The 19888-nt window shown below is 42.4% G+C and overlaps 1 protein-coding gene across 1 annotated transcript in view; it reads right to left on the bottom strand.

The window, feature by feature from the left end:
• Nucleotides 1–16711, bottom strand: part of PKP2 (plakophilin 2) — an 87595-nt gene extending 70884 nt beyond the window's left edge. The window contains exons 1-3 of the mRNA XM_026000110.2: nt 16405–16711; nt 2652–2764; nt 1447–2141 (exon numbers count right to left, since the gene is read on the bottom strand). Coding sequence (XP_025855895.1) covers nt 1447–2141; nt 2652–2764; nt 16405–16627 — 1031 coding nt within the window. The 5' untranslated portion in view covers nt 16628–16711. The remainder of the gene's footprint in view (nt 1–1446; nt 2142–2651; nt 2765–16404) is intronic.
• Between the last annotated feature and the right edge of the window lie 3177 nt (nt 16712–19888).

Below are 19888 nucleotides of genomic sequence, written 5' to 3'. Positions count from 1 at the left end.
GCACAAATCCTACAATATAGCAGCCCTTTACTAAATTTTTTTTTGCCCTTTACTAAAATTTTAAACATCCATTTGAAGGCCCTGATTAGCTTTTTCCTCCATAAATAATGACCTCATACATCTTCTTCTTTGTAAGTATGTTCACAGTGACAAAGGTCTACATTCTATAAGAAATGTTAGAAGTCTCATGCTCAGTTTGTTTTATAAAAAATGTCCCCTGGGGTGCCTGGATGTCTCCTTTGGTTAAACATCCAACTCGTCTTAGGGTTGTGATCCTAATCAGGCTTTGTGCTCACCAGAAATCAGCTTGAGATTCTCTCTCTCCCTCTGCTCCTACCCTTCCCCCACTTCATCCCCGCATGCTCTCTCTCTCTAAAATGGATAAACAAATCTTTTTTTTAAAAAAAAAAGTCCTGCTTCAAGGTGAGTCCTAACATCTTTTATCACCAGTGCCTACCCAGTCAATGAGTATACTGTGCAATCTCACTTGAAGGGATGATGAGAGGTAAAAACTTCCATTAAGCAACTTTAGAAATAAAACAAAAATAATGCATTTAATGTTTTACCATAATGATACTACATCACTATTTCAGGAATTATTGATCTAATAATCAATTCTTCAACCTTTCTTTTTAGTAACTTCCTCAGTTCATGAAATGTGTACTCCAGCATTAAACCTAAATATTAAAAAAACAAAAAACCCCCCAAACAAACAAACAAACAAAAAAACAAGCAAAAAAACAAACAAACAAAAACCCCCCTGAATATTACTTAGGTTCCAGAGACCGGAGTGGTCAAGCTAGACAGTCAACATGAGAGGAAAAAAATGACTTTGAAAATTTGGTTACTTTAATTATTGGGGATTGCCCCAAAAAAATATCCTCCAATCCCTGCAGCTAGAATCAAAAAATAAAAGCATCAGGCATGGAAGGAAGGAAAGAGACCCCTAGAAAATGAAGCTGCCTTAGCTTACTTAGCCCTCCAGCTCTCCACCTTTTTTGCGACAGTAGTTATCAAAACAGTATGTGAAGTTCACTCTTAGCACCAGCAATGAGCATATTTCCCCTTCCCTTACTTTGAAGAATGTTTGAGAAAATGCATGTAATTACCGATTTCTTGGTTTACTCTGGAATTAGCTCTCACTCAGAGCAGATCTGCACACGGCCAAGGGGTGGCCATCCCTTCAGCCAGCAACTAATTTGGAACAGATGGACTAAATGTCATATTGCCCTCCAAAGCTGCCATAGGAACAGGTAGCTCGGCCCCTGTCCCTGAGGTAAATAGGCTAATCTGTCAATTAGGCAGCTGCCTGAAAAGTCATTATTTTAATCACTTATCTCTGGAAGCCTTTCTCTGCAGCCCCAGAAGTGCCAGCTCCCACACTAAAGGGCTGTGGGAACAGAATGTGCTGGCACGGACTGTCCCGCAGACCTAGAGAACACTCACCCGAGCTGGGCGTCGGTCAAAGCGCTTCTCTCCATGAGCACGTTGCCGCTTCCACCTGCTGCCACTTGGCCAACGGTCATGTGCATCCTCCTGCCGCCTGCATCCACGGTGACACTGGGCCCGGCTTCCCTGACCGTGCGGGCGCTGTGGAAGGAGCTCTGATGCCAGGACTGAGAGGCCCTGCTCTGACTGGCAGCCTGCAAGGGCGCCAGTGACCGGATCTGGCCCGAGGCAGGCCCCAGCGTCAGACAGTTCTCCTTCTCCAAGAGGTTCCCCGTGCTGTGACTCGTCCCGGGCCTGGGGTACGTGAGCACCGCCGGGTTGGCAGGGGCATTGTCAAAAACGGTGTCATTCACAGAGCCGTACCGGTACTGTCTGTGGTAAGTGTCATAGTGGCGATGTCGGCTCATGGCCCCGGAGTGAGTGAAACCGACGATTTCTGAGCGAGCGTATCTAGGTGGCAGGAGAAGGGTAGACCTCCTGCTGTCTTGGTGCCGCAAAGTATGCCCAGCCTGGCTCCTCTGGCCATACTGGTAATCACTGTGTGAGTAATGAATCCTCTCGGGGCTGCTGTCTGGAGAAATCTCAAGTCTCCTCAGAGGCTGCCTCAAGGATCTTTCTTCCACTGACTTCTGCGAGCTGTACTGTGCAGTTCCTCTCCCCCAGCGACTTTCGTAAGTGGCAGTGGTGCCTGTCTGCAGAGAAAGAAGGTTTAAATGAGGCATAAATCAGTTTTCATCCTTGTTAAAGACCAAGGACTCCAGGCCCATTACATAAGGTGCCCATTTCTCTGAATCACATGAAGAAGTTGGCCCCTTTTCTTAAAAAAAAAAAAAAGAAGAAGAAGAGTGACTAGTTATTTGTACTAGGATTTGATACTATTTAAAGTCCCCAGTTTTTTTCCTGGTCTCCACACAAAAATCAACAAAAATCAATCTTCACCTAATTGATCTAGGAAATGGCAATATTTGGGAAAGGTAAACATTAAAAAAAAAAAATCTATGGAAGGGCACCTGGCTGGCTTCGTCCAGTGGTGCATGTGACTCTTGATCTCAGGGTCATGAGTTCAAGACCCATGTTAGACATAGAGCTTACTTAAAAAAATAAAAATAAAAAAGTTAAGATCCACACGATTAAAAAACTATGGAAGTTTAAAAATGTTTTCATGGCAATCTGATAACTACAGTTATTCTTTAATATCCTACCTTTAGCATGTCATAAGTTTTAGTACCAGGCGAACGCCCACCGGTAAAATCATTTTCAACCAAGTGTAGGTTATAGACATACTCAGGAACACTGCTGGTTCGGTGAAGATTTCCTGCAATCAAGCATACAGTAAAATACTAAGTGGGCCAAACAGTAAAGACTATATAACAACAGTGTATTTTAAATTTAAGTAATTAAGACCAATAACAAGTATTAGGTTTATATTAGTGTTTTTAAGTGCTGGCTTAACATCACCCTGGGGTATGGGAAAGGACCAAAGGTTATCACAACATTCTTCGTGAGATTTCAAGATAAAAGTTGAATTAAGAATAAAAATATACTTTTAAAAATTAATTTTTGGAGGGGGGTAAGAGAAAGGAAGAATGACGAGAGAAGATTTTCACAAAGATCCAAAAATGCTTGTTATAACACTGAGGAACTTAGGGGTCACTTATTGGCTTAGGTGGTCCCTACCATAAACATTCTGGTTCTGAAGTTGGAGGAGGAGAGAGCTCCATTCCCGGGGTGAGAATTCAGAAGCTTCCTAAGAAGGATGTAGGTGTAGGCATAAATATAATGATGACAAACAGAAGAATGACTCAACACTAGTAGATAAGACAGCTTGTAAAAACAGTAAGGTAGGTCAGAGTGGTCAAAGAAAACATCAGCTTGAAAGGGGCCAAGCCTGGGGGTGAGGTATTTGGCACTGTGAGGTAGGCAGGAAAGGAAACCATTCTCTGCACTACAGATGAGTGCTTTTGTGGAATTAGCAGGATGGCTCTTAGCCTGGTGGTCTAATCCAGCCCACTCCCTTACAAACACTGAGTAGGAGGCAGCCCTTCCCCTGCTCAGCTCTGCGGGGTCTGCAGCTCTTAATGGATGCATGCCTCCTAGAACACTCCTTTTTGAGGAGGGGGGTGGTAAAAGACAGTGTGGTAACCCTCTTCTACTCCCTTATCCTTCGCTCAGCTTTCTATTTGTTCTTCTTTTCTAATCTCCCATTGTCTTACAAAACAAACAACTAATCAAAATAATCACAGAGCCCTATCTCAAACCTAAGTAATTTCTAATTCCCTGATTTTAACCAAAATTTCTTTTTCCTTTAAATATCAGAGGAAAAAATACTCAATGAACTCTCCCAGGTTTCTGACTTGCGAAGGATGTGGAGGATAAAACAACACAGGCAGTCCCTTCCCAACACAATTGGAACATACCAACATACTCTCCCAGCAAGGTTGTTATAGAGTCAAAATTTCAAAAGCTAATAATATTCACATTTTTAAAAATAGAACCACATATTTTGAGGGGGAGGGGGCATGGAGATGGTTGTTGCCAGAGAACAAAAAAGTATGAATCCATCCCAAATTACGTTTGTACATGTGTCTTGTTTCCTGGAGCCAAACAACCTGGTTGGTGAACAGTTTCAGGCCTCAAAGGGTCCTGGGGGTGGCAGGTTTGTAACCGTCACCTTTCTATTGATCAAGGAAATTGAGGTAAGCCAGGCATCTTGTTTCTAGAGGCCTGATTTCTCCATAAGGACAGGCAAAAGTGAAGGTAGCCCCTTAATTTTTAATCTCAATGACAGAGAACATCTGGAACCTCCACATTGAATGGAGGGAAAGGAATTCTTTCCAACGCCAGAGCAAAGGCTGCAATGCCTTAAGGACTCAAATCTCCATGCCTGCGTGGGGCTCCTGCCCAGCTTGCCAAGGCCCCAACTCTGCCCTCAGTGATCCTTCTGTCACCTTGACTCCCCACCCCAGGCTATTGGAAAAGCAGGGCAGCAGGCCACACCTGCTGGTGGGGAAAAGGAGGCTAGCTGGGCAGGTCCTGGCTCTAATGCTGAAGGTCCTGGGACTAGGGTGCTTTCAGCACTGGGGATGTAGAAATCAAATTTATGGTCTCTCAAAAAAGTCATTTCAAAATTTTAAATTATCTGAAAATTGAATATATGAGTCAGGGACAATCTAGAATGGGAAAATACTAATGACATATGTGGATGACTAATCTAGAACTATTAATTCTGGTGATACAGGAGATGATATAAGGAAGGATGCCATTTAAAAAACCCATGAAAATGTCTTTCCTGCCCCCTCTAGCCCATCATCACCTGCAGCATTAAGTAGTACCCTTGCTCTACTGCCAGGAGCAGACTGACATTCAGGAACAGTTTGTAGGGGACTATGTCCGTTTTCCAGCTGAGATTCCTGCAAGGGTTTTTTTTTTTTTTTAATGTGTAAGAATCTTTGGAAAAGATCCAGTGAAACAATGTATCCTATCAAAATAGCTAATCAGTGAGTTTTATAATCAGGCCTACTGAAGTAAAATATTTAACTCACAGTGTTGCTGGGGGCTATCAGACTTTTTAAAGCAACTTATATGAACTCCTTATATCTCAATATTACTTTTCTTTAAGACTTAAATTATTTTATATGTTTCTTTCCCATATTCTGTGATGCAGAGCCAGCTCCTATCATCTCCTTTATAAACAGGGAAACTTAATTACTTGCTTTAAATTGCAAAGCAATTTTGTATAATGTTTGAACTCCGGGTTCCTCATTTTCACTGGTCTCTGCTGTTTCACTGCATTGTAGTTTTTCTGAAACAGCCATTTACCAAAGCTCTGGAGGGATGATCATCATAGGTTTTGATATGAAAACCAAAAGAAATCATTCTCTTTCCTCTAGAATCTTCACCTGGGCAACTCCAAATACCCTGTAACTATTAATTCTTTATTTGCTGGCATTAAGTCCTTATAAGGAAGCTTCCTCCTCAGTTTTCAGATGAATGAACTGAGACCAGTTTACTGGTTCCCAAAATAACCACAACACAGTTTGGAAAAAGGAATAAAATAAGCTTGGATCTGTAAACCACAGACTCTCTTCCTGTGATAGAAAGGTTGTGATTCCTGATACTCAGCTTGCAGGTTTCTCTAGTGAAGAAAAAGCCAATCTCAAACAACAAGAAATGCAGTTTGATTTGCCTAGGCAGTCATGAGTTTGCCATTAGTAGAGTGGTTCAAAGATGAATTAGCAGCTGTATTCTAAGATTTTAAAGAAATTTTGAACTGGGCAGAATTTCTGATAAAAAAGATATATATTAATTAGGATGGAAACTAACCTCTTTAAGGCAAATCTTCTGTTCAGAGGATAAAATATATAACTACTAAACATATGTAATAACTCAGCCATGCCTTTTCTCCAAAACAGAAAAAAGAAAGCAAACAAAACCACAGCATACTCAAAAGTACATTCTGCTTTAAATAAACCAACATGAAAACTCAGATTTTCTACTATGGAAAACTAGGGTATTATTATATTTCAAAGAATTTGTTTCACAAAATGAGGCAGGTATCTTCCCTAAACAGAAGAAATCTGTGGACTTGGCCTAGAGCCTTCATTCCACTATTTTCTGTGTATCTAGACAAACCACTTAGATGGCTCAGTTTCCCATAATTCCAGGCACTAACAGAGTTGCTGAGAGACAAGTTACCTGAGACAGCATATATTCAAAAGTGTTTAAAATTGTAAAGCAACATGCAAAAATAATATACAATTTTTAAGATAGAATTTGGGTTACAAAAATTTGTATTTTACCCTTTCTCATGAAGTAATCTGTTCTAGAAAGAGGGATTAAAGTAGAGTGCATGCTTTAATTTACACTGTGTTGTGTAATTTTTATTCTCAGAATTTTTATTCTGATAAATTTACCAGTGATCTTGAATTTAACGTTCTCTGGTTATTTGTGATTGACCCAGTCACTGAGGATCACAATGATATCATTGTGGTTTTCCAGCCATTCATTTCATTTGTACAGTGTGCAAATGTGCTTCTACTGTTTCCTAAAGAAGGTAATGATTTACAGGAACCTTTTCAAATTAGTATTAATTGGGCAACATTATCCTTACCTTTACGTCTAAGAATGCCAGAGACATTATATGGAGTCCACTTTTTAAGGGAAATGAAGAAGGTAGTTATAGCACAACTTTAAACTCCACCTCCGCAAATTACAAACAATTCGGGTCAAAGCAATGGTAGAACAGGGGTGAGGTAATGGGAGTTGGTTTTGATGGTGGAAGGATTCTAAACTGCTGAGAAGATTGAAGAAGTATAGACCTCACACGATAATATAATTTTCTCTCTTTCCTGGTCTGAATGTGAATCTGAATGATAAGACTCCCTAAGCAGCTATTAGGAGGAAAGTATCTTGTTTTCTGGTTATGTATGCCAGTATTGTCCAAAATAATGGATTACTGTTAGGGTTAAAAATAAGCTGACTTCCATAATCAGTTTTTTGTTTGTGGGTTTTGTGAGCAGCAAATTTAACCTAATTGGTTAAATTTAATACATTATAAAATCAAATTGACAAGCATCTACTGTGACCCTCTTACCTCTATTTGAGTATGTTTAAAAAAGCGACTACAGCTTCCCTTACGGTAAATACATGATAGAGAACTGCTAAACAAACAAAACCTTTAAAACCCTGCTTCTAATACCATAGCATTTGCATTCAGAAAATCATCTTTTCTTTCAAGCTTCTAGTACTTTCTGAGCATGGTTAAAAAATTGATTTGGTTCACCCTGGAATTGTAGAGCTGGAGATAGAAGAAATTCCCATGAAAATAGGTATAGTTAAATGTATACATAGAAATCAGCAGGCGTTCACTGCTGGCATTAGATTTAAATGCTACATTTAATTGAGCGGCCCGTCACAAGACGTTGCCTTCACAGTGTGGGCTGACAACAGTCTTTTGGGGGGAAGAGAGTCTGGAAGTCTAAGAGCTATCATCTTCTTCTATTTGGCCTTTCGGCACAACCTCTGGATAATAGCAGTTCTCTTTCTTCCATATACCTTAAGAAGATTTAACTTCTTCCCTAAGTGTAAAATTGGTGGTGGTTGGGGGGGGGGGGCATGTTATTACATGTGAGAAAGGGAATCCTGAACTTACTGGAAGAAATTTGTACAGAAATTCATATTTAAATGACTCCTTAAAGTCATTCACTAACAAAAGTGGGAGTTTAAAACATGATACATTAGGACCCATCAAGAACCACCCAACAGGACTCCAGAATGGGTGAAGGATTTTCATTGCCTGTGTGGGCCTAGGACACAGGGTTCATTTCCCTGGATTCACATTAAAAACAAAATACTTTTTATCTTCTGTTCTTACTTTGTAAGAAAAATGACCAGATATTTGTGGAAACCACAATTCTACAGCACGCATACAATTCAGGTTGAGTATACTTGTACAGGCTGGAAAATGAACGGAATTTGGCTTAAAAACTATGGCAAAGATTTGTCTTCAAGTAGGTCAAAGTCTATTTAATGCTCTGCCTTATTGAAAAATTAACACAAAGTATGTGGTGCTGCTTCTTGCGATCAGATAACACAACTTACACAATCAACTACGAGAAACATGATAGATTGGGTGTGTATGGCTGGAAAGTACTAGCTAGGACTTCCTCATAAAGTTGGTTTTCTAGGAGTCAGCACTGGCAATATAGAGGTAAACACAGCTTCCAACGAAGGTGAACATGCCAGGGAAGAACAGCTCTCCTCACAGAATGGGCCACATGCTCCACGTACCACCGTGCAACTAGTCACACAATATACCAATCAGCCCCTGGAAGGCTTTATTTTTCAGAAGCCCTCTAAGCAGCTTGAGGTTCTCCTCTGATAGATCTGTTTATGGCATTTGGGGGGGACAATTCTCAAAGTGTTGCTCTAAATAACCACAAAAATATGCATTAAAAAGGACCCTTACACACTCTTGGGTGTATATCGTGCATTTTGAATTAGCTAGAGCATGTGATTTTAAGCACACTGATGAAGTACTAAGTTGATACATCCTGGAAGTTTCTAAATCTATTAATTCCTGTAACTTGTCTCCTTGCTTTGGCATTCCTGCCAATCCATTTGCTGTGATACCGGATAATGATCACTTTAGATCTTCAGTGACATTGTATCACATTATACTCACAATAGTGCAACGAGCGGTCAAAAAGATGAATTTATGGAACTCACAAACTTAATTATTTTTCTTTTAAAAACTCACTACAGGCTTTTGTAATGAGTCTCAGGTCATCATATCCCCACTGCCTCTCACTTGCTTGGGCTAACCTCTTTCCTCCCAATTCATTCATAGCTGCTGTCTCTTCTCCTTTAAAATCCTCCTTGGGATCCCTGGGTGGCGCAGCGGTTTGGCGCCTGCCTTTGGCCCAGGGCGCGATCCTGGGGACCCGGGATCGAATCCCATGTCGGGCTCCCGGTGCATGGAGCCTGCTTCTCCCTCCGCCTGTGTCTCTGCCTCTCTCTCTCTCTCTCTGTGACTATCATAAATAGATAAAAATTAAAAAAAAAAAAAAGATTTAAAATCCTCCTTGCACCAAATCTTCCAAATGTATTTTCAGAAATCCCCTGCAGTTTTCACTTTTCTCTCTAGGTGGAACATCTTCTGTGACTTGCAAATATCAAATCCTTAACTATTCAAGATCTCTAAGATATTGTCTATCCATCGGCACAAGCAAACTGAGTTTTGAAGGGCGGGTAAGAGGTTAACCAGCCCAGGAGAAGGGAGGAATGGGGGTGGCAGGAATAGGAACACCAAGTAAGATAAGTCACACGTGTTTGTTTGGTGGGGTGTGGGGATAGTGGTGATAAGATGAAGTTTGAGAAGTTGCAGGCATCAGCCCATGAAGAACTTGGAATGCCATGCTGAATGGGAATTTTACTCATAGTAGAATAATCATGTAGATAACAACAAGGAACTGAAGGAATTTAAATTAAGAAGTGAAGCAGTGAGATTTTAGAAAGTTTCCTCTAGTACAGAGGTGGAAAATGAGTTGGAGTAAGGCCAGATTAAAACAGGAAAGAGTCTATCTTCTAGGTAAACTTTTATATCCTTACATAAAGAATCACATCTTTTACTACTGCTTCTAGCACAGTCCTGCATCAGTACTTGACGAGTTGTTAATTAGCCATATTTCCTTTTACATCTGAAATATCCTAGTTACACAAATTCAGTTTCCACTGAGTGCTTTAGGCTGACATCTGTCCTGTGGACCGCCACAGCGGAGCCACAGCGTAAGGATGGCAGTCACACGTGTGCTGGTGCTTGGTGTGGGTAGAAGGTGCTCAAACACTGTCCACTGTTTCTGTCTTCTGGAAATATAGGGAGGAAAAAACATTTCTTTCCCCCAATGTAGGCAGAGTCTTTCTTCCTGAGTAAAAAGGCTATGTTCCATTTAGCAAGGTTGATTCTACATCTGGATGCTAAATCTTTATTGTTATTCTCTTATTTGTATGGCTTGGGTATTTATCTCTAATACTTTGGTGGTCTATAGTAAGTTCCCACTAATCTATCAAGAAAAGTTCCCATTTGTCTTCCTCCTTCAAAGACAAAAGGTAACACAATACACTCATACTGATGTGGTCCTTCTTACCTCCAACCTATGGACGCGTTAGTGAGATGTAATATTAAGTGGGAATAATTTATGAAGCTTCGAGTGAGGAACGTTTTCTTCTGGAAATCAAGAGATTTCAGTACTTTGATCATGAGACTTTCACCAATTAACAGTGTTAAGCCCTAAACCTGATTATTCCAAGAATATAAATATGTGGATTTTTCTAATGGTAATGGCAAGTCATGTTTTCAAACGCTCAAGGCTCTTTTCTTTGAAATATGCATTTCTATCTAAGTCAACATATTGGGTTCCCTAGCTCATTTTAAGCACTTAAGAACATAACTGTTTTTGTGTCCAATATCCAATCACCACTAACGGCATTACACAGAAGATACAAAATAGATTTTTAAGTATTCCTATTATAAGAGGCTCTGAAATTCTGTCATCCTTACAAGAAGTCAGGCAAGTGAGATGGTTCACTCTAATACCAAGATTTTCTCCTCATTTTTTAATTCCCACTTGCAACTTGGCCTTCGTCTGTTTACTGCTCCAGAAGGAGTATGGAACTCATGTCTTCATACATTTGTGTACATGCCAAAATATACCTGGGAGTCCAACATTTAGCTCAGAATTGTGTAATTTTATTTTATTTTTTTAAAAGATTTTATTTATTTATGAGAGACACACACACAGAGAGAGAGGCAGAAACATAGGCAGAGGGAGAAGCAGGCTCCATGCAGGGAGCCTGATGCAGCACTTGATCCCGGGACTCCAGGATCACGCCCTGGGCCGAAGGCAGGTGCTAAACCACTGAGCCACCCAGGGATTCCCCCCCTCTTTTTAAAGATTTTATTTATAGAACTGTGTAATTTTAAATTCTTGAATATCATCTGAGATGGAACCAAATGATCTTTTATGGGACTTGTTCATCAAATCTGGTTTATAAATTCCAGAGGTTTTAGCAGCATTGTTATTATATTTCATTACTATCATAGATAAGGTTGCCAATAATATGCTTAGTCTCTTAGAAAAGAAAAAAAATAAAACTTTTATTGATCAAGCCAGAAATTCAATTTTAGTCTAAAATCAATGTTACCTACACTTGAAGATAATAATGCAAATATGTACATCCTTATTTTAATACACGTGAAAAAAGCTTTCAAGCCGATAATCAAAACAGCACTTTAGAAGAATGAGCCGACATGAACAACAAATACCTAGAATATCTAAGTCAAGTGAACTCCCCTCTGTTCCCATGATTGGAACCACTAGCATAGGGCATAGATAACCTTAAAGGAGCCTTTTAAAAATCCTTAATAACAGTCTTCTCTTGAAGGGAATGTCCTGCATTTTATCTGTGACACAGAGAGCAATGAATTTGCATAGTCAAAATCAAATATTGTTGTAGTTCCACTGATTCTGAAAGATCCCTACCACATTCTGACTCAAGACTTTTTTCCATAAAGGATACGTTTTCACTATTTCTAAGGGTGTGGAATATATTTTTTGTAATCGTATTTTGCTAACATCCTATTTCCTCTGATAAACTATAATCACAGGAATTTCTAAAAAACAAAACAACTGAACTAAAAGCCCTCGCGTACTTTTTTTTTGTACTCACTGCAATTGATCTGCTAGACACTAAACAAAAAGTGGTCCATGGGCTATATCAGGCAGACACAGAGGTTCATTAAATCAAGTGGCACTACTGACATACTACAGAGCAGCCTGGGCATGTATGTCTCTGCCACCCCACCATGGGACTCTTTTCTGCCCACCTCTCCTGATCCCTCCCACTTTCTGATTGACTAGCCACCTCACTCCCAGAATTGCTTCATTCTGCGAATTCCTTTTTGGCAAACAAATAATTCATACAGGATTTGAACAATCCCCCCCCCTATACACACACCGCTCTCCCCAATAACACCCATTAATTGCCTTTTTACCTTCCTTAACCAATTTTCAGTCCTTTCTCCAGAATTTCCTCTGATCACAGATCTTGGCTAGGGAAACTTAGTAAATGACATGCATCAAGTTCTTATGGTGGATTTCCCAAGTTGCAAAGTTTATTAGGTTACTATTCACTGTGTTTTACGAGGATTACATACGACAATTTAAAACAGGACTTTCTTCCTCTTCAAGCACCTGGGGAGAACTCTGTAATAAGTACGTAGTACTTTCAAAGTACGTATAATAAATAGGATATGGACTCTTTAAATTTTTTCATTTGCTAATACTTGCAATTCTTAAGTCTTCTCTGTGACGTTCATAAAATGATTTTTCAAATTCCCTGCAATACACTCAGTCGTTTCACAATGCTGCCACATACCTCTGACCAACCCCCCACCCCGTCCCTCTAACCCATCCCTCCTCACACACACCTCCTCCCAAGAGTTATAGCGAACTTTAAAATATTCAGCACAGTTTAAAACAGCCACAAAGGTTAAAACGATTTACCAGGAAAACCACCCACCTATACACTGAGGCATTTAAGACCCTTGCAGGGTATTTATCAATAAATCAGCCTCATTTATCACATCTGTGTTTTCAACAGATTAGCCACTGCCTCAATCTTGCAGGTATGTCAACAATTCAGAATTCTCCAGGGCTCTGGAACTAACAGCAGTTAACACGGGGGTCCTTTCTTCCCAGACTTTCTTGTGTTTCTTGTGTTGATACAGGATTCTTTCCAGACCAGCACTATTGCAACAATTGCTTGTCTGTTTCAACTTTCGAGACAGGATAGTAATACGGAAATAATAATAATAATAATAATAATAATAATAATAAACAATACTCACAACCATCACAAGCCCCCAGGCCTTTTCAAAGAACTTTAATTAACATACACAAACCACCCTCCATAATTGTTCCGTGGCATGTTAATGTTAAATTCCTTTGAAGCCGATTTCCTTTTTAAGTCTCAGAAAGCTGGGGCTTTAGAATAAGTAGGTGTTGTTATTTGCCTTATCTCTCTGCCTGACTTGTGCTTCTGTGTAGGCTGCTGAGTGTATTTCAGCTTGTAGGGAAGCTCCTGTTGCAATCAAAATATTTCAAACACTTTGTTCCTTAGTAGGCAGAACCATTCAAGTAGTTGCCCCAAGCATCAGAGCAGAAGCACCATGACATGATTTCTACCACCTTAATTCTGTGAACTATGAAATATTCCCCTGCTCTCTCCTAGAATACTCTTCCTCCAACCACCAACCCCTGGCCAGTCCTGCCGAATTTCTGAGATCTAAAATCCCAATTCCTCTAAGAAGCTTTTCAAAATTCCCTTCAGCTAGCAGTCCAACTCATACGTCCAAACTCTGTGTTAGCTGTTCTTCTTTTGGGTTGCTGACTATTTTGTATTGGATGAGACTTTTTTTTTTTTTTTTTTTTTTAGAGGGAAGTTTCCTTCTTCAGACTTTAAACTTCTTGCCTGAAAGTAAGCACACAGTCTTTGTTTAATTCAGCACCTGCACAGTGCCCTGCATGAAGAACAGACTCATTTGATAGTTCTTGAATTCACCAAGCAATATGAATTCACCACGGGGTAGGGAGGACAGATCATGTGTGGGTTTGGGACAAAGCAGCCAATAAATGTTGAGAGACTGATGCATTCTTCATGTGTGAAATGGAGCTTCCTAACTATCTTATGCAATTGTTGTAAGGATTTTTTTTTTAATTTTTATTTATTTATGATAGTCACAGAGAGAGAGAGAGGCAGAAATATAGGCAGAGGGAGAAGCAGGCTCCATGCACCGGGAGCCCGATGTGGGATTCGATCCCAGGTCTCCAGGATCGCGCCCTGGGCCAAAGGCAGGCGCCAAACCACTGCGCCACCCAGGGATCCCGTGTTGCAAGGATTTAATGAAAAGCAGATGGATGAAGATTTTAGAACAGGGTTTTAGGTTCACGACAATGCTGAACAATGCTCCTTTCCTTTTGTTGATTTCCCCTATTCATTGAATAGCTGCAGTCTAGTTGCTCTTCTGGCTAGCCATTGCATCCCCTGTGTCCCTCAAGCAGTATACCCTAGTTTAGTTTCAGTTTAACACTGGATCTGCACAGATTGACAACGTGCCACTGACGCCACTGATCAAAAATTGGCCCCAGTTGTCAGACTCTGAAACGTAAATTCAGCTTCCTTTTTTCCATGTCCTATGGCAGTGCAGTCATGTCTAGACCTCTCTCCTCTCAAAACTACCTCGATTTTACTTAGAGGAAAATGAGAGGGGACCAGGGAATCCTTAGGGTCTAATAAAAATCCCATTTTGAATTAATAATCAAAAAGCTTAACAGTATAACTGATGAGTAGTTTAAAAATTCAGGCTTGGTGGTTTTTGTTGAAAAGATTTTACTTACTTATTCATGAGAGACACAGAGAGAGAAGCAGAGACATAGACAGAGGGAGAAGCAGGCTCCCTGTAAGGAGCCTGATGCAGGACTCGATCCCAGAACCTTAGGATTAGGCCCTGAGCTGAAGGCAGATGCTCAACCACTGAGCCACCCAGGCGTCCCCAGGCTTGGTGGTTTATTTATTTATTTATTTATTTAAAATTTTTTATTTATTTATGATAGTCAGAGAGAGAGAGGCAGAGACACAGGCAGAGGGAGAAGCAGGCTCCATGCACCGGGAGCCTGACGTGGGATTCGATCCTGGGTCTCCAGGATCGCGCCCTGGGCCAAAGGCAGGCGCCAAACCACTGCGCCACCCAGGGATCCCCAGGCTTGGTGGTTTAAATACCAATTCTGCTACTTACTCTTTGTGGGAATTTGAGTGTTATTTAATTGCTTAGCTTCCTCATCTGTAAAATGGGGATTAAAACCCTCAGGACAGGGGATCCCTGGGTGGCTCAGCAGTTCAGCGCCTGCCTTAAGCCCAGGGCGTGATCCTGGAGTCCAGGGATCAAGTCCCACGTTCTCTCCCTGCGTGGGGCCTGCTTCTCCCCCTGCCTGTGTCTCTGCCTCTCTCTCTCTGCCTCTCTCAGGAATAAATAAGTAAAATCTTAAAAACAAACAAACAAACAAAAAAACCACCCCTAGGACAAAAGTATTTTTTTAAAAAAACATAATAATCAATGTAAACCACATAGTTCAATTCTTGGCACACAGTAGGGAACTGCATTAACCACAATTGTTAAATATCTTCTCTTTACCTTTCAAGTATGTAAATACTGGACGCCTGATCTTTTAGGATTCTTTCACACAAACTGAAAACAATATTGCTCCGAGGGTCTGCTGTTTTAAATCTCTGTTCTGGTTTGCAAGCATTTTTTTCCTAACGGGTTCTACATTTGCCATTGCCCATGTCCTGCAGAAACAGCTCAACAATGCCGGAAATACACAGATATCCCAACTTAATGTTTCAATCTCTTTCCTCCTCTCTCTTCTGTAATAAGCCTATAACGTTTTCATAATAAAGAAAACAAACAGCTAATAAAAGAGTTACTGTGTGGCTCTGATTATCTGACTTTTAGCAGAGGAGCAAATGACGTATCATGTTCTCTAATTTTCACAACTGGTTTATTACCATCTTCCCTTCCGCCTCCTCTTATTAATCACTAATATAGAGTTCTTCTTGTTGTTTTTTAGAACTCCTTTTCACTTCCAAGTTTACATTTTTGGAGAGACCAGGGCTGTGCCCACGAAAACGTTCACTCGGCTTAGCAAAGCGGGCGAGGCAGCTGCGGTCGGGCCAGGGCCAAAGTCCCCTTCCTCCGCGGGGTGGTGTGGTTGTTCCTGGGCCCAAAGCCACCCACTCATTTTTTTTTTTTTTCCACTTCCTAGATCAACCACTCGCTCTGTACAGGGTGGAGCGTCCCGAAATACCTGGGCGAGGCACTGCAATCCCAATTTCCAGGTTGCAAGACGGAGGGCCAGTACTTTCAGGTTTTCTCTTTCAAGAAATTTATAGAGAGGGCATAAACTCTTAACAATTGAATAAAAGCTAGGAGCATTTTCCTCCAGAAAAAAAAAAAAAAAACGATCATACGAATTTTCTGCATAGAATCTCAAAGTGTTTATAGACTCCCAGAGCCTCCAGATTAAGTCCACAATAGTGGGGGTGGGGGGAAGGGTATTAAGGAAGGGGTGAAAATCTTGTATTGAATTCTTATGCACATATATATATATGTTGAATAGATGTAGATATATATACAGAAGCAGCTGGGAAGGAGGTTATTTTAGAAGAGCGCTTTCCTCAAGTAAGTCTGAGTCAGGAGGCGCGGCAGGTCATACAAAGGGACCGCGAGCAACAGGTGGAGCACACCAGGTCCTGCACCCGCAGGAAGCAGTGCGTCCAAGCAACTGGGTGCTGAGAATGAGGAGGGAAAGGGGCGGGGGGCGGCGGGGCTCCACTCACCGTTGCCCACCAAGCTGCGGCCCTTCCGGGCCAGGGTCTGCTGCACCTGCTCCTGGATCCGCAGGCTCTTGGCCGCCTGGCCGCTGCGGCTGCTGCTCCCCGCCAGCTTCAGCTTGGCCTCGGAGGGCAGCGCCAGGCTGGAGCTGTCCAGCTGCCCCAGGATCTGCTGGCCCAGGACTGTCCGGATGTAGCCGCACTCGGTCGGGGAGCCGGGGGCTGCCATGGGGCCGCAGGGGGCGACCAAGCCGCTCGACTGCCGCGAGACCTGCGGACGGAGCTGCAGCGGGGCCCGGGGCACTGGCGCGAGCCCCGCCCCCGCCCTGGCCCCGCCCCCGGCCCCGCCCCCACGCCGCGCAGGCCCTCCGCCCAGGCCCCGCCCCTCCGCCATGGCCCCGCCCCCAGGCCCGCCCGGCCCCGCCCCTCCGCCCAGGCCCCGCCCCCGTGCCGCCCCCGCGCCGCGCAGGCCCCGCCCCCACGCCTGGTGCGAGGCCCGAACCCGGGTGCGGGGCGCGGGGGCGGCTCCGGCCAGGCACGCGCACTCGGCCTGGGAGCGGGGGCGGGGCCGTCCGCGCGCGCAGACACCTGGCGAGTTGGAGGCGCCCGCGGGGAAGGTGGGTGAGAGGCGCGGTCCGCCCGGGCTCCAGCAAACCCACGGAGCGCCCTCGGGTACCGCCCGGCGGGGCCGTGCCGGGCTCGGGTTGCAGGGCTCCGCGTCCGCGCAGCCCCTGGCGGAGGAAGTGATTGCGGCTTAGCTGCAGCGCGGCCGCCCTCTGGGCAGGTGCGCCCTGGAGACTCCTCTCCGATCCTGGGCTGAGGTGTGCTTGTGGGATCCCCGGGTGAGCCGTCTATCTGGTTAGGCAGCCTCTGTCAGACTGTTCAACATTTCATGGTTCTCCGGGACCTGAGGGTGAGAAAGGTCAGGCTGCAAGGGCGGTAGGAGGGAAATGTGCCAAGAAGATGATGAGTGTGAAATAAAATGATTTTTTTAAAGTTTTTTTTTTTTTCCTTCTTCGTACAACTCCAGGGGCTATGTGTTTTTTGCACAGATGCAGTCCCAGAAACATATGTTCTTTCTCATTCAGAGCTTCTGTTTTCTCTTGTAAATACACAAATTGTACCCAGTACACTCTTGCTCACCCACTTCCTTAGGAAGACACCCACGCAGAGAAACTCCAGTAAGAGGCGCTAGAGGAGAGCAGCTTTTAATAGGTGATACTGTTTAATGGCCCTGCTAATGTTGATTAAGTCTTGTTTATGCTAGGCTTTCTGTAGGAGGCCCATGGAAGTGACTTCTGACTTTCAGTTGCATCTTCCACAACTTATATTTATCTTGGTATTAATTATGTTTCATGCCCAGTTGACTACTGTGAACTTGAGAGCTAAGCTAAACAGAAAGGGTCCTTAACCTTGAAGTTTACAAGACACTCATCCTGATTTTCCTCTTTGGACTTGAGAGGCAGAAAGAAAAACATCTATCCTTGGTATTAAGTAAGATGATTTTCCTTTGATTGCTTGGGGGGTTTGGATGCTCACTTTCCTTCAAATCGCTCAAATACCGACACACTCCATTTGTTCAGGGCTGGAGAACACAGTTCCCTCCTTCTGCTGTGCATACACCTCTATGCTCACACACACTTAATACACAGGTACGGGTGCTTCCAGGGAGTGGAAGCCCAGACAACAGCTGGCCTTGCGGAATGTAGTGCTCAAGTGAAGTCATGTGGCTGGTGCATCTTAATTCCTCCCAGCAGGACGAGTCCTGAAGTAGATTATACCTTCTGGAGAGTTCAATTACATAGCCAGATGTAAACATTAGCCCCGATGCTGAGATTCAGTTGAAAAGATCAGTGAACTGCAGGGAGGTGATAGAGACTTCCAACATCAGACTCAGTTCCTGTCCCTTCTTTCTCTCCCCCTCTCTCTACTCATGGCCCTGATCAGGGCTGCATTGAAAGCTATTTCAATACCAGCTCCCATAGGGCCAGCTGAGGCATCCTTGTTTTTGTGCCTAGCGACCACTGCCTTTATCTAGAACCCTAACCAGGAGGACTGGAGAGGAATTCTGTTCAAATTATTTATTTGAGCCAGACTTCATTTACTTTTTTTCCTCTCAAGTTGATTTTTTTTCTTTTTACAAGTGTGATGTGGTAATTGACTATCTTACCAGGTAAGTACCAATATTGAACATGTAGAAATCTTGTTGTGGGATAGGCAGATGATTTGACAGGAAGAAGATGGTTAAAGGCCTCACTTTGAGAGGGAGGCTGATCTGGCTTCAGATTTGATCTTGCCCTTTGTAAATAGTGTGGCCTTAAGCAAGTTTCTTCACATTTTTTAAGCCTCAACTCTCTTACCTGTAAAATAGGAGCAATAAAAGTATCTAACATAAAGTGTTGCTGTGAGGATTAAATAAATGGTTCATAAGAATAATTCAATAAGTAATTGTTTTTTTTTTTTATTTATGATAGTCACAGAGAGAGAGGGGGGCAGAGAGAGAAGCAGGCTCCATGCACCGGGAGCCCGACATGGGATTCGATCCCGGGTCTCCAGGATCACACCCTGGGCCAAAGGCAGGCACCAAACCGCTGCGCCACCCAGGGATCCCTCAATAAGTAATTGTTTAATCCTCCTTAACAAATATCTTCTGGGATCCACTTTTGGGTTTTCTCACCTCCTTCAGGTCTGTGCTTCTATGCCGACATATCTTAATAAGATACACACACAGAGTCTATCTATCTCCCTTTGCTGCTTAATTTTTTCCCCTACGGCACTTATTTTTATTGAACGTGCTTTATGTTTTAATTGTTGATTGTTTCCTACTGGAATATAAGCTTCATGAAAGCAGGGATATTGTTCTGTTCGTTGCTGTTCTCCAGGCCCTCGAATAATGCACACAGGAGACAACAGATATATGTTGGATGAATGAATCATAAAAGCACTTAGTATATTACATGGTATATAATGAGTGCTCAGCAACTGTTAGCAATAATTATTTAGGCTTTCAAACTCTTTTGATGACTTGTTATCTTTTAAAAAGTCACTTAGATATCATATATTCTAGGTATTGTACTAATTAGCTGTATACATTTCCCTGTAAATAAAAACTAAACTATTTTTTGAAAAAAAACTATTTTTTGAATACATTCATAATTTAATGGTTCAGTAAAACAACCTCTTTGAAAATAAGATAAAGATAAATTCATTAAAAGGATCTCTTTGGACATGACAATACTATTGCAATAGTAATAGTTAATTACAGGGTGAGGAAGTATGCAGACTCTGGGATTGTGCCCCCAAACACAGAATAGATGTGTTTAGAGGTGCACTCCCAACAGGGTGCCAGTCCGGTCTTGTTCTTAGCATTTCCTGGGGAAGCTGCCTAGCTGACCTCCTAAATTGTGAACAAGCCCTCAGATTAACTGCTAAGGGCAGCTTCTGGCCATCAAATTGTGGCATAGAAACAAAATACTGTGAATACTTTTGT

Source organism: Vulpes vulpes, chromosome 8 (assembly GCF_048418805.1).
Source record: "Vulpes vulpes isolate BD-2025 chromosome 8, VulVul3, whole genome shotgun sequence".
Classification (NCBI taxonomy): domain Eukaryota; kingdom Metazoa; phylum Chordata; class Mammalia; order Carnivora; family Canidae; genus Vulpes; species Vulpes vulpes.
This window is presented reverse-complemented; position numbering and strand designations above follow the sequence as displayed.